Here is a 16,284-nt window from a genome sequence, read left to right as displayed (position 1 = left end):
ACTACACTTTCAGGCTGTGGTTCTAAGAGTGGTGTAAAATGGAATCCTTCACTTACAGCATTTGCACAAAGAGCACAATTCTGGGATGCATGCCCAGAGATTCCAATCCAGTAGACTTAAGCAAGCTCGGGCCTGGGAATGTGTAATGTATCAGCCACCTCAGGTGATGTGGATCCAGAGCTAACAGTTGGCCTGGACCCAGCTGGGCCTGCAGACCTTCTGAAACAGTAGTTTTCAATATTGACTACACATTAGAATCATCTGGAGAGCCTTTAAAACTACCATTGACCAGGCCATGCCTCAGACCAATTAAATCCAAGTCTCTGGTGTTGTGTCAGTATTTTTTTAAAGCCCCCAGGTGACTCTCGCATGCAGCCAAGATAAAGAACTTGTGCTCCTCAACATTCATTGTGAAAAGCCTTATATCCTTGGCTCCTCGGGGCTCGGAAATACATCATAAGATCTATTGCTAATGCTCCCATAAAAGCATGGCCTGCCTCTAGTTTAATTAGCTTATCAGTGAAAGCCACCTAGAGAGTTCTCCTTTGTCTGGAGACCAACTATTCTCTCAGAATGTAGCTTTTAGCCCCTGTCTCCAGAGAGTACAAAAAAGAAATTCCTGAATAGAAACAAAACTCTGAGGGAATGTAAAACTCTGAACTGATCAGAGAACCATGGTAAAGGAAGAAATGGTTCAAAACAATCTTCTTTCCCAAGAGAACTTTGGTTTTACCACAGATCAGCTTTTATGACTTCATCTCCCCAACTTCTTAAAACATGAAATTGTTGAACATGAATTTTTCAATCTGTTTCACAGCCTGAATTTGAAGTTCTCTAGACTTTCTTCTCAGGCGGACCTAACATTGTTTCTCTTTCACTGAAAACACCAGCTTCACAATCTACCAGGAGGAAAACTGAATGTGACAACATAGTCCTAGAGCACACACTCCAAGCATGACTCTTTTTACTGCTCCTTTCTCTTGAGCACTTTGTCTTCCTCAAAGAACACAGGGAACAAAGGAAGCAACTAACAATAGAGGGCCAATATTTAGGAGTATGGCCTTCATCTAGCTCCCCTGATAAAATGTAGGCTGCATCTCTACAGCACCAGAATCGTTGGTTACAATAGGACCCTGATTCCTTATCCCACACCTCGATGCTAGGTTTCTTCAGGCTTCAAAATATTTTATATTTTTTGGAGAAAATACTGAGTATTCTGTTACACAAGCAGGGTCTTGGGCAGCACTTTGTAATCAAAGATGAATGTTTCTCCGGACAACATAGTGTAAATTACCTCACAGCAATTCAGGGTTGGTTTCTCCACCGAATGAGTTTGCACCAATCTTACAAGAAACATTCGGTTTTAAAATCTGTGCAGATGTTAGAATTGTAGATGATAGCATTGTGAAATTCCAACCAGTTACAAGATACATATATTGCTTTCTTTCTCTTTGTACTTTTTCCTTCTCTTTTTTCTTTTATTTTTTATCTTGTCGACCTACCTTTCGAGACAATTAGAGATGTTTGACTAGAGACAAGGACCTCGGTGCATATAATCTCACTTAATCTCAGCAGGAATCCATTCTAATAGTATTATTTCCATTTCACTGATGAGAAAGCTGGGTCTCTGAAAGTTTAAATTGCTTGTGAACATTTCGATTATTATGGAGCCCACCTTTCCACACTGGACATTCATACTACTTGGCAGCAAGTCCACTGTACCACACGGCTTCCTCACCAATAGAGCCCAAGACAGAAATCATTGAACTAAAGGCATTGTATGCACAGATCTCCTTTTATGTTTAGCATTAACAACCTAAGCCGGGTGCTGGCAACCGCCTATTAAAACACAAAAGCTGTTTATAGTCATCTTGAAAGAAAGAAACTGGAGCAGTATTTATCCTCAGCATTTGGTCTAATAATGTAACAACATAGAACTTGAAGTAAACTAGTACTTTGTCCAAGTCAATAAGTCCGTGTTCAATAAGCATTTAAAATAACGAATAAAACACATTTTGTAGGTGTCCCAAATTCAACTTATTGCGAATGGTCAAGAAGAAAATTCACAGGGAAGGTCCTTTAAAGACTGTCTGGCAAGGCTCTTCAGCTGGATACTGGGACTAAGCCGCTGTGAACATCTTCAATTAAGGCAATAAACGTATGTGCGCTAGAGCGCACTGGTATTGGAGTTGGGCTGCAAAGCCAAGGAAAATACAGAAAATGTCCTTCTGTGCAGGTTTCTATCCCATCCAAAACTCTACCTACCTGACTATTGTTGTTATTGTCATTATTTTACCTTTCAAATTTTTTAAAATTTATTTTTCACTTAATGGGAATTTGGCATTCCCCAACCAGATAGCCCTTAATAATAATGGCTTTTTGTTTTTCTAGCTGAAGTGCTCTTTGTGCATTTCCCCCATATTTTTTTTAAAAGGGACCTGGTGAGTGTCATGGCTTGTCAGGTGACAAGTCACCGCCGCCTTGTTGTAAGTTGATGATAGTTTTGTTTTAAATAACATTTTAAAAAATAACAATCTAACTTCTACAGAGGGAAGGGTAGAATAAATAATAAAATAATAAAATAGAGACTTTCATGGAGAACTTGAAGCTTCAAAAATTGACATATAGACTTAGAATTTACCAAATTGAAGAATCCAAAACTACTTTTCAGAAACAAATGCTTATTTTTTCATGGGACCTCTGCACTCAAGGACTGGATTTGGTATTTTGCACACCGATTTGCTGTGGACTTTGAATGGACACTTTCTAATGGATGCAACACATTTTCATTTTCAACTCTTTGGACTCAAGCTCTGCCATCTCTACACTCAACTTCTGTGTGTGTAGTTGCAAAAAGCATTAATAGCACTGATCAGTTATCTGACCACTTTCTTCGTGTGACTCTAAGTTCGACTTTCATGCATGAGTTTTTAGTTTGCCTGCTACATGTTTGCAGTATTATCTACTAAGAGGATTTAGTATTGGCAGATTAAGAATTCATCCAGGTTAAAAGGAGAAACCTCTGTTACCTGGTTTGCTTCATAAGAAGTCCATTTCTCAAGACAGGTGACCAGAAAATAATAAATGCATTTCTAGCTTTTTATAAATTCAGATTGGAAGTGAGTACTACCCTAACTTTCTACGTAGGAATTATGCCATTTCAAATTATGCATTTACATGCGTTGCTAATGTAATTTTTATAACATAGAATCAGAGTGTCTTAGGGATGGTAAGGACCTTAAATAATTACCCTGGTTCTTTCTCTAGGTTCCTTCAGGGAAAATCACCCCTAGGCTAGAAGAGAATTAATCTTGGTTTTTAAATCTTCCTGAGATAAGTAATCCATCTCCCTCATTCTGTGGTGTGGGTGTCCCTCATTTGCTCTTAGACAGTAAAATGAATGAACAGATGCCTCCATGCTCTCTGTATACTCTTTTCATGTACTTAAAACCTATAACTAAATTTCCCCTTAACATTCTCTTCCCTTTGTACAGTCATTTTAATGTTTTATTTTCATCTGTTCTCTCTCTCTGCTAATGCCAACCTTAAGTGATAAGCCCCAAATAGCCTCTTTCTCATTTCAGTCAAATAGGAAAAAAAAAAAATCATCTCAGAAGTTAAAATTTAAGTGTGATGCAAAACTAAAAGGGTGCTAATTGGAAAAAGTGGGAGACTTGAGATCTAAAAAAGGAGTCAGTCTGGAAACTGTAGTTTAACTTGGGAATGACTTAGCGTGATAAAAGGGTAATATTGCTTGGACTCAACGGGTAATGAAAGGAAAATCTAGAGGCCATTGAAACATGACTTTCCATGCCCATACTGGCCCCAGTATTTCCTAGTTCTCCATAACACAATTAGAGTTTTGCACCCGAAGCTTTATTTCCAAAGTGTCCTTACGCCCTTATTCAGGACAGTCCCAATTTCAGTCTGTTGTCCCCTGTGTATTATTAGCAACTCCCTTTCCCGGGTTGAGATGCTAACTTACAGGTTGTCCTCCAGTCACTATACCTTCTTGGTCACTCTCCTTAGCTTGCCCTTGTCTCTTGGCTTTTCCTCTGCTTCTGTCCTGCTTTACATCGATTATTAGTCATTTGTTTCTGATACTTTCCCTGTTCTATCAAGGTCTTTTAGTATTTCAGTTCTACCTTCCAAGGTGGTGGTTGTCTCCTGCACTTAGGCTCATCTTTAGCAACTTGAATGAGCCATGCGGACACTTGTTTATCTAGGTCAAGGGGACACTGACACTTAGGCCAGTGGCCTTCAGAACACCATCCATTTTCTCTCTTTTGTTTCCTTTCCTGTATGTCCGTTATCACTTTTTCACTCCTTCCCTACCCACCACTGCCACTGTCTGATTAATCTTCAATTTCTGTCTTAACATCTTTCCAGAAATCACTATGTGCTAGGTCCTGTCCAGAAGTTTGTACTGAGACACTGTGTGTCAGATTGTTTTTCCTCAGTCCACAGGTGTCAAGTCCCCATGGGGCCCCTGGAAGTAAAATTGTGTTGTTTCAGCAGTTCTGATGGTTTTTATTCCATCAAAGTGCATTATAAAACTTTGACAATCTTTCTTTTCCTAAAATCATGCTTGTGCTTTTGTAAGAGAAAATCAAGAAAACACAGAGATGAGTTGCCAAGTTACCCAACATTTTCATGAGGCTTTTTTTTTTTTAAGATTTATTTGTTTATTTGCACAGACAGAGATCACAAGTAGGCAGAGAGGCAGGCAGAGAGAGGGGAAGGGAAGCAGGCTCCCCACTGAGCAGAGAGCCGGTTCATCAGGCATTTTTAAAGTGAGAAATTAGTTTCTAGGGTGTTCTTGGTAGTTAGCAGAAAATGTTAGCAGCATGTTCTGCTCACCACTGATTCCTTCTGATACTGTTTTTCTCTAGGTTTAAGTGGGTCAGTCCTGGAAAATAATGCCAATAAGCATTAGTCAATGGCATTCTCCTACTTCTGGTTTGATATGCCTAAATTCATTGAAAATGAGTTTTAATTTCTTCACACACATTTTTAAAGTGTTTTAACTAGTTAAGACACTTTAACTTGAAATGACCCACATACACATGGAAGAAATCTCATGGTATGCATTCATTACATGAAATTCTATTTATGATGTCTTTGACTTATGAAGAGTCAATACAGAAACTACTATGAAAAGCACTTGGAGCAGGTAATATAGTGGTAAAACCCTTTTGTGATGCTGCTATTATTGGTTGGGGCTGTCAAGTATGTTACATCTTGACATAACCCTATATGTAGCATGATTGATTATGTCATACCAATTTTCCACTGTAGTATTTCAGTAGTGCAGCATGGTTTGGCCTGCTGCACTACTAAATCCATTTAAATATTGGCCCTTCCAGAGGGTCATTTTGTACATAACTCTGTTGCTTTAATGGAGGTGGAGGAGGAGGAGGAGAAAGCCCTATAAGGATTTCTTTGTTCGTCAGATTCCTTATACAACCTACAGAAATTGCAGTCTGTAGTCTAGATTCCTGAATTCAAAACAGACGTGTTTGGAGTGATGTCACCACGATGAGAACACAGGTTGTTCCTGACTTTGCTCCCCACCACAAGAACAACTAAGACCTGTTTAAGACACCACTGAAAGAAACACAGAACACTGGGGTGGAGCTGGAGCATACCACCCCACCCACTCCCGCCCCCACCCCCGAGTCCTGGAGATGGAGACAGACTGCATTATGAGAGAAGCCCAGCACCACCGGGAGAGGTCCCCTGAACCTTTGGTTCCTCTAGTGAACCAAGAGAACTCAAAAGAAACACCCAGCTACCCCTATCCCCCGCATTGTGGGTTGTTTGTAGGAATCCCTGTTCTGATCTCACACCATAGAAATTGCAGGGAAGTCTGCAGACTCAACCCCTGGGAATCTGGGTGTGAAAGTGAAGCAGGGAGGGGCTTGCAGCAACCAGCACATGGATCTCGGCAGACCAGATTCATACCTGCAGTGCCCAAGTAGTCATTCCAACCAGCAGATTTACAAATCTACAGGACCAAACTGAGGGTGCCCTCTGACTCCAGAACTTGGCAGGGTTTGGATCGGCCTAATTCAGATCCTCAAATGAGTTTTGCCTGGAGCCTGGTTTCCCCAGTCTCCCCTTGGTTCCAAAGGGCTGGCGACGACTCCTGGAAGCAGTGTGGCCCAGCAGTGCTTGAGAGGTAGGCAGACCGACCAGATAGAAAGCAAGTACTGGGCATGGTGCGCTCCTGCACTCTGTACAGGCAGGGGGATTGATTTATAGGTAAGACTGAGGGTAGCCCTGTGCCTCCCAAGCGGAGAACATGTTTGGGAAATTGAGAGTAGCCTTCAGGGCCCCTCCCCCTCCTGCCCAGGCAGAGAAAGAGAGATATAACCTCTCCTGCTGTGGAGAGTGCCATTTGGCGCTCCTTTGGTACAACAGAAGGACTAGAGACACCTGGAAGCTCTGCAGCTCAGTAGTGTCAGAGACAAGAGGCAGGCGGGCAGAGCTGGAAGTCTGCAGAACAAAGCCATTGGCCTGTTAAGTCAGGGAACTTGGGGTCCAGGTAAGCTGAAGTTAAGACAACAAATAGAGCTTTACCAACTTTAGAGCTCCTTCTGCTGTGTCCAGGCAGGAAACCTAATTCATACCCCACTCACAATTGAATACAGCCTTCAGCCTGTCCAGCCGGGAGTGACAGCAAGCTCCACCTGCCCAAAGACTCTAAGACGGGATACCACCAGAAACCCAAACTGAGGTGACTGGTGAAGAACTGTCTCTGCCAGAGCAAACCTGTGGAGTCTGGAAAAGGAGCCAATTATTCAGATGCACGGACCGATGTAAGAATCAAGGATCACAAAAAATTGGCTAAATATGGCACCACCAAAGGAAACGAATAAAGTTCCAATAAGTATCTCCAAAGAAATAGAGATCTAGGAGCTGTCAATTCAGAAAATCCCTTCTAAGGATGCTTAGTGGATTACACATTATAATTAAATATAGTCATAGTTAGATTCTGCAATGTGGTAATAGTGGCATATAATTCACTTAAACCTCTAGTTTAAAAGTTTTTTTTAAAAAGGACATGATAAAAATAACCATAACTACAATAATCTGCTATTATGCAACATAAAACATATAACTTGTAATAGTGGTAACCTAAAATGTGAAGGAGAGGAAAAAGTAAAAATGTAAAGCTTATCAATTCTATTTAAGTTAAGTTGTTATCAGTTTAAAATAAGTTATAAGTGTAAGCTGTTTTATGTGTGTCTCAAGGTAACCACAAGGGAAAATTGTGTAGAAATTACATAAAGGAACCCAAAAAAGAAGTGAAAGCATACTGGTACCAAAAGATATCAAAACACAAAAATGACAGCAAGAAAAAAACAAGGGGCAAGAGATCTATTTAAAAAAAACAACAACACCAAAATGGCAATAGTAAGTTTTCACATATCAATAAATTACTTTAAAAATAAATGGATTAAGTGGTACAATTATAAGACATAAAATGACTGAGTAGATTAAAAAAAAAAAATAGATCCAAATAGATGCTGCCTGTAAGACATTCACTTTAGCCTTAAAGACACTGGTAGACTGAGAATGAAGGAATGGAAAAGGACATTTCAAGCAAATGGTAATTTAGAAAGAGTATAGGTAGCTCTACTTATAGCAGACAAAATAGACTTTAAGCTAAAAATGGTAAAAAAGAGAGAAAAAAGGTCATTATATAATGATAAAGAGCCCAACACAGCAATAAGATATGATGATTATATGTATTTATACATCCAAAATTGGAGCACCTAAATACGTAAACCAAAAACTAAAAGTAAAAATGAACAGCAATACAATAATAGTTGGGGATTTTTTTTTTTTTTAAGATTTTAATTATTTGTTAGAGAGAGAGAGAGAGCACAAGCAGGGGGAGCTGCAGGCGGAGGGAGAAGCAGACTCCCTGCTAAGCAGGGAGCCCAATGTGGGACTTGACCCCAGGACCCTGGAATAACTACTCACTGAGCCACCCAGGTGCCCCTAATTGGGGAATTCAATATTCCACTCTCAACAATGGCTAGGTCTTCCAGATGAGAATCATTCAAAAAATGGCAGATTGTAATAAAAGAGACCAAATGGACCTAACAGATACATGCAGAACATTTTATCTGACAACAACAGAATATACATTCTTGTGAAATACACATGGCATTTTCTAGGACTGACTGTATGGTTGGCCACAAAACAAGTCTTAGCAAATTCAAGAAGACTGAAATCATACCACGTATCTTCTCTGACCACAGTAGCATGTAACCAGAAATTTATAACAAGAATAAAATTGGATGAACACATGGAAATTAAACAACACACTTCCCCGAACAACAAATGGATCAAAGAAATTAAAGAAATAAAAAAGTTTCTTGAGATAAAAGAAAATGGAAATGCAACATACCAGAACTTGTGGGATGCAGTAAAAGCATTTCTAAGAGGGAAGTTCACAGCAATAAATGCCTACATAAAGAGACAAGAAAAATCCCAAATAAGCAACATAACTCTCACTTTAAAGAACGAGAAAAAGAAGAAAGAACTGAGCCCAAAGTTACAGAAGATTGGAAATAATAAATATTACTGCTGAAATAAATGAAATAAAAAAGAGAAAAAGAATAGAAAATATTACCAAATTAAGAGTTGGTTCTTTGAAAAAAAAAAAAATTGACAGCACTTAGCTAAACTAAAAGAGGAGAAAACAGAAAAGAACCAAATCAACAAAATTACAAATGAACAAGAAGATATTACAATGGCTACTACAGAAACTGAAAGAATCATAAAAGCTACTGTGACTAACTATATGCCAACTTACTAAGACTGAATCAGGGAGAAATAGAAAATCTGAACATACCAATTATTAGTAAAGAGATTGAATCAATAATCAAAAATCTCCAAATGGTGAAAAACCCAGGACCAGATGGTTTCACTGGTGAATTTTACCAAATATGTAAAGAATTAACACTAATCCTCAAATTCTTCCAGAACATTGAAGAGAAAGGAAACATTCTCAAATTCATTTCATAAGGTGAACATTATCCTGATACTAATCAAAAAAAAGATTTTCTAGAAAAGAAAACCAAAGGCCAATATCCCTGATGTCTAAGCATGCTAAAATTCTCAATAAAACACAGGATTACCTCATTTTATTGTGCTTCTCTTTTTGTAGTTCTCTTTTTGTAGTTAGTCATGGTTACGACTCACTGAAAGCTCAGATGATTGCTAGCATATTTTAGCAATAATGTATTTCTTAATTAAGGAATGTACATAGTTTTTTGTAGTCATAATGTTATTACATACTTAACCATGTACAGTATAGTATAAATATAACTTTTATATGAACTGGGAAACCAAAAACATCATTTGACTTGCTTTATTGAGATATTTGTTTTGTTGTGTTGACTGGAACCAAACCTCCAATATCTCCAAGATAACGGTTATACCAGCAAGCCGAATTCAACAGTGTATTAAAAGGATCATTCACCATGAACAAGTGGAATGCAAGGATGGCTCAACCTATGTAAATCCATCAGTATGATACATCACATTAATAGAATGAGAGAAAAGAATCATAGGATCATTTTAATAGACAGAAAAACATTTGATAAAATTCAACATCCATTCATAATAAAACTCTTAACATATTAGGCATAGAAGGAACATATCTCAACATAATAAAGACCATATATGCCAAGCCCACAGCTAACATCATACTCAATAGTGAAAGGTTGAACACTTTTTTCCTAAGATCAGGAGCAAGACAAGGATGCCTGCTCTCACCACTCCCATTCAACATAGTCCTGTGGAAGTCCCAGCTAGAGCAATTAGGCAAGAAAAAGAAATAAAAGATATCACAATTAGAAAAGAAGTAGTAAAATTAACTCTATTTGCAGGTGACATGATTTCATATAGAGAAAACCCTGAAGACACAACCAAAAATTGTTATTAGATCTAAACAATGAGTTTAGTAATGCAGAATTTAGTAATGCAGAACACAAAAGTAACATACAAAAATCAGCAGCATTTCTATACACTAACAATGAATTTTCTAAATAAATAAATAAATCCTACTTACAATAGCATCAAAAACAATAAAATACTTAAGAATCAATTTAACTAAAGAGGTGAAAGATCTCTACTCTGAAAACCATGAGACCTTGAAGAAAAAAATCAAAGAAGACACAAATAAATGGAAAAGTATGGCATGTTCACAGATTGGAAGAATTAACATTATTAAAATGTGAATATTACCTACCAAAAGCCATCCATAGATTCAATGCAACCCCTATCAAGATTCCAAAGGTATTTTTTACAGAGCTAAAAAAAATAAATAAATAAAAACACTCCTAGGGGCACCTGGGTGGCTGAGTCGGTTGAGTGGCTGCCTTCGGCTCAGGTCTTGATCCCAGGGTCCTGGGATGGAGCCCTACATCGGGCTCCCTGCTCAGCAGAGAGCCTGCTTCTCCCTCTCCCTCTGCCTGCCACTCTGCATACTTGTCCTCTCTGTCTGTCAAATAAATAAATAAAATCTTAAAAAAAAACCCAAACTCCTGAAGTTTACACAGATCCACAAAGACCCTGAATAACCAAAGAAATCTTGAGAAAGAAGAAAACATGAGGCATCACACTTCCTGATGCTGTACTATAAAACAATAGTAATCAAAAACTAAACAAGTAGTTATCCAAAGCAAATTGTTATCAATAGTTATCAAAATAGTTATCAAAATTCTTATGAAATAGTTATCAAATAGTTATTTATAGTGCTGGCATAAAAACAAATAGACCAAAAGAACAGAATCAAGAGCTGAGAAATAAACCCGTGCACCTATAGTCAGCTAATACTTGACAAAGGAGCCAGGAATACTCAATGGAGAAAAGATAGTTTTTTAAATAAATGACGATGTTATAATTGGGTATTTGCATGTAAAAGAATGAAACTGGACCTATACTTAACCAATATAAAAATTAACTCAAAATGGGTTAAATACTTAAATACCTGAAGCCATGATTATCTTAGAAGAAATCATAGGAATAAAGTTCCTTGAGGGGTTTTGGTAATGATTTTTTTTAATATGACACCTAAAGAATAAGCAGAAAAATCAAAAGTAAGTGGGACTACATCAAACTAAAAAGTTTTTGCACAGCAAAAGAAACCATCAACAAAGTGAAAAGGACAGCCTATGGAATTGGGAAAAATATTTTCAAACCATATATCTGTTAAGAGGTTGATATCCAGTATATATACATACTACTTAATACAAAACACAAATAACCTAATTTAAAAATGGGCAAAGGACATGAATAGACACTTCTCCAAAAAAGATAAATGGAAGGCCAACAGGTATATGAAAAGATGCTTAACCTCACTAGTCATTAGGGAGATGCAAATTAAAACAACAATGAGATAGCGCCTCGTGCCTTTTGAAACCGCCATCATCAAAAAGACAAGACATAACAGATGCTGGCATGCATGTGGAGAAGCGAGATCCCTTGCACACCATCGGTAGGATTGTAAATTGTTGCAGCCTTTATGGAAAACAGTATGGAGAATCCTCAAAAAATTAAAAATAGAACTATCACATGATCCACCAATTCACTTTTGAGAATATATCCAAAGGAAACAAAAACACTAACTCAAAAAGTTATCTGTACCTCATGTTGATAGCAGCATTATTTACAATAGGCAAAACATGGAAACAACCCAAGTGTCCATTGATGGATGGATGGATGTATAAAGAAGCTATGGGGTGTGTGTGTGTGTGTGTGTGTGTGTGTGTGTGTGTGTGTGTATAATGGAATATTATTCAGCCACAAAAATGAAGAAATCCTACCATTTGTGACAACATGGATAGACCTTGAAGGCATTGTATTAAATAATTCAGATATGGAAAGACAAATACCATATGATCTCACTTACATGTAGATTCTAAAAAAAATAATTAAAAACCTTAAAATCACAGACAGAAGAAAAAAAAAAAAAGGTCAGACTTGGATTGCCCCAGGTGAAGAGTGTGGGGAGTGGGGATTGGAGGAAGGTGGTAAAGAGATTCAAATTTCTGCTGTAGAGTAACTAAGTACCAGGACTGTAATGGACAACATGATGACAATAGCTAACGCTGCTGTATGACATACAGGAAAGTTCTTGAGACAGTAAACCCAAAGAGTTCTCAGCACAAGGGAATTTTTTTTCCCATTTTCTCTTTCTTTTAGTTGTATCTCCACAAACGGATAGATGTCAACTAAACCTATTGTGGTCATCATCTCACAACATGTAAATCAAACCATCACGTTGTAAGCCTTAAAGTTATACAGTGATATATGTCTGTTATTTCTCAATAAAGCTGGAAATAAGTGAAGTGTTTAAGGAGATCTTTGTTAACCAGCAAATGACTTTCAGTCTGAGCATTACACCAACTGATTGTATGCCATCTATCTCACAGGGAGCAATTAATCTGAACCTTCAACAGTCAACATTAAAATTCCATTAACAGTGAGCAGAATATTAACATGTGTGGGATTGCCATTTTCATCTCTCCAAATTTCAGTGTTAATTGTGACTATTACACCTTAATCTACTTGGTGAATTAAAAATATTGAATAAAGTATATAATTAGCCATTCGGTGTATATAATAATACATAGAACTTAAATGCATGTTTCGGCACCTTAAACATAGATGGGCTACAGATTTCTCCTAAGCTAACAATCCTTTGTAAAAGCACTAAATACCTTCCAAAGCCAATTTCCCCAGGACTCTGATGTTGTAATTCCGTTCTCTTTTTCAGAACCATATCACCGCCTTTGCAGAAGTCACATGATAGTGAAGCAGATGGTTTGTCACTGCATTGGACATCGTCCCTGTTCACCGTCCACTCATAACACCCAAAGTTTGTTTGATTACAACAGAAGTTTATGAAGTTGTCTAATAATTTTTATATTTTAAAATCAGTGTCAACTCATCTGTTTCCCCCACTAGACTGTGAGCTCCTCAAGGGCAGGACTGTGTCTTTCTTCTCTGTATCCCCAGCACCTACAACAAAGCCTCGCACAAAGTAGGTATTAAATAAAATGTGATGACCCAATGAAAAGATTAATTCTTAAATGAAATACTCATATTAGTCTCTCACAGAATCACCGATAACTATGTGAAAAGAAATTTACACAAGTCATCTTGTATAAGAAATCCCTCCATTTGGGGCTAGTTAAGTTTTTTAGTTGTTCGTAGATCTATTCAGCAGTATACTACATTTCATTTGAAGTGGACTTTGAAAGTCATGGGGGTTTTATGTTATTATTCAGCATGACATTATTTCCATTCTAACAGATTTCAGTGTGTGAAATTACTTTACTTTTAGAAGGTATGTTCTATACTAAAATAATGTTTGCACATAATATTATGCTATATTTCACTTAAATTACCATTCATACTATACATTCTAAGACTGGTGCTTCTGCTTTTGAAGGGGAAAATGCCAATTTTTACTGTAATAAGTAATGTATCATAATTAAAAATTATTTATTTGGACTTTTGTTCCTGACAATTGTGGTTTAATTGTTGACTTGTGGATTTGAATGCAGATAGGGCTTAGGGTATTGTAAGTGACAAAATCTAGCAGTGGTCCCTATGTATTGAGCAATTTTCCACTGATAAAAGTGTCTCCAGAGGAGGGAAAGGCTCCATTCTTGAGCTTTTTACTACTCAAGATTCCTCATAATTTAAACAGGAAAGAACCACACTCTGACTCATAAGTTAAAAATCTATAAATGCCAGAAATGTGGTTAATGCATTTTACTTTGTAAAGTACTTTGTTTTTTTTTTTGTATAGTACTTTATAGTTTATAAGGTACATTTTCATTTATAATTTTACTTAATCCTTACAGTAACCTTGTGTAATCATTGAAAATGGCTTTAGCTTCTAAATGAGAAAAATAAAGCCAAGGCAAGGTAAATAATGAGCCCAGTGTCATACAACTAACTAGTAGGAGGCAGTTAAAATTTAAATTCAGGTTTTCTGAATTTAAATTTCTGAACTAGTTATTTTCTAATACACCCCAGCTATTGTATCATTTTGGACACATTGAAATCTTCCAGAGGTCAGTAGAGTCCTGGACAACTACTTATGATGTTAAAAAAATGAAGAAATACCAAAATAGAGTTATAAGAGCTATGTTGTATTTGAAATATTTGTGGTTTAAGAATGAACACTTCTCAAATATGCAACTATATGGTAACCTATTTTTAATTTTCTTTAAAAATAATGTCAAGAGTCTAGATGTGAGGTCTTTTGTAAAGTTGAAAACTAAATCAGGTATCTCTCCTGCACTCCTCACCCCAGTGCTCTAAATCCCAGCCCTCAGGAGAGGCCCCAAAGGACGTACCTCACACTGAGCATGTGAAATTAAGGATGAAACCATGTCAATATAAGGAAGATGGACCTGGGTGTGATTACACCATTAAATGTACTCTTCTACTGTAACTCCACAATTTTTAAAGACACCCTGAGTAGCTTTGTCTAATATGAGCAGTAGTTAGTTGACAGAAATGAATCTTCTCCACCTTGATAGTAATAAAAAATAAACTTCAAATTTTCTCTATAATTTCAACAGAAATCTGCAAATAAATACAACCAAAGACTTGTCCAGTATTCCCCAAATAGATATTACTTGCTCTTTTCCATCACTATGGGAGTTAAAACACTTTTTGTAGGGCCAAAAGCAGAAAATCCAAATTTCTACCAAATTCAGACTTCTACAGCAATTCAACACCGTTGGAAATGTAAAACACAAAAGAGGTTCTAATGCCTTGATCCTCTTTAATGACCTTTTTAGGCAATAACAGTAATAGGAATGGAAGTGAAAAGGATGATTATAATGTCTTTGGACGCAGGATTACCAGTAAGACTTCTGGAGTTAAATCACTTTTATAGGTTCTAGAATCAGTTTTCCAAGGAGCCAGTTTGGAATGTTTTTCTTGTTGGACGCCTTAGCTATACATTCATGTGTAAATGTTGTGTCTTTGCACCTTCTTTAACCAGGTTCAAATGCAGGAGTTACAGACATTCCTCAGAAACCCAGATTTTATCCAGGATCGGCATCCGGTCATCTCTAACGAGAAATGTCATGGGCCCAAGATTGTGCACTAAATGATCCTGCCATGACAGAAATTCAGAAAAAATAAAAAAATACACATGCATAAGGCAAAAAGCCAGCAAAGAGCCCTGAACCGTGATGCTCTAACTGCGAATAATGAAAAACACATTTAAAAAAATATGAACCTGTAAATATGTACATATATAGGTCTAGTAAAAGCAGGCAAACACCTACTTTTCTGATAAAGACATCTTTTTATTCTACTTCCTTGGGGCCCAGGTCAGTATAAATTGGTCAGCCTGAAAATTTTAGTTGTCTCTGTTTGCATGGCAGAAATTCTGCACATGTTTTATCTGACTCCTAAGATTATTTAAAAGGCTCTTTTATGTTAAAAGAGAGGTGAACCTTCTTTGACAGACTTTTTCTTTTCCACTTCTAACTGGGCCTCTCTTTTCTCAGGATCTATCCTAGCCAAATATCACAGTTACATTTACCATACAGTTTCCTTTGTGAAAGAGCAGTAGGGGAGGACATAATTCTCTGCTGTGTATTGTATTTTTCAAATAAAATTTTTAAAATGTAAAAATTAAGTTTGATTTTTTTTTTTTTTTTTTTTTTTTTTTTGTAAATCCTTTCTTGGGGTAGACAAAAAACACTTGTGTGATGCAAGCCAGATTGTCAGAATGACTGGAGAATGTTTGCAGAAGGATCACAGTGGTTGACATTAGACCAGTTCTCTGGGCAGCTATATCCCCCAGGCCAGCCTGGGATCTTAACAACCTCCTTATTTGCAAATCAGAAGCCTCTGAAACTATCTGGGACACCAAGCAAGTGTATGATCTACTACATGATCTGCCTCCTCTGGTCCAGCAAGGTGCTAAAGAATGGATGTAAATGATCTCGTTCTTGCCACTAGGGCACCATTTAATAAATTTTGATTGCATGTTTATTTAGTTTTTTAAAGATTTTATTTACTTGACAGAGAGAGACCCAGTGAGAAATGGAACACAAGCAGGGGGAAAGGGAATGGGAGAAACAGGCTTCCCGTGGAACAGGGAGCCTGGTGTGGGGCTCGATCTTAGGACCCCAGGATCAGGACCTGAACCAAAGGCAGACACTTAAGCCACTCATGCACCCCGATTGCATGTTTAATAAAGTTTCCCTGGACATATACCAAATG

The 16,284-nt window shown here is 37.3% G+C and overlaps 1 protein-coding gene across 6 annotated transcripts in view; it reads left to right on the top strand.

Moving 5' to 3' along the window:
• PLPPR5 (phospholipid phosphatase related 5) overlaps positions 1–15,690 on the top strand; it is a 121,087-nt gene extending 105,397 nt beyond the window's left edge. For 4 of the 6 annotated variants that reach the window (XM_082686485.1, XM_082686484.1, XM_082686487.1 and 1 more), the window contains one exon: positions 12,800–15,690. In XM_082686485.1, coding sequence (XP_082542611.1) covers positions 12,800–12,832 — 33 coding nt within the window. In that variant the 3' untranslated portion in view covers positions 12,833–15,690. Of the gene's footprint in view, positions 1–6,653; positions 6,888–12,799 lie in introns of those variants that run through there. The other 2 variants (XM_082686483.1, XM_082686482.1) reach the window with 2 other exon arrangements.
• Positions 15,691–16,284: the final 594 nt, after the last annotated feature.

Source organism: Mustela nivalis (assembly GCF_964662115.1).
Source record: "Mustela nivalis genome assembly, chromosome: 10".
Lineage (NCBI taxonomy): Eukaryota > Metazoa > Chordata > Mammalia > Carnivora > Mustelidae > Mustela > Mustela nivalis.
This window is presented reverse-complemented; position numbering and strand designations above follow the sequence as displayed.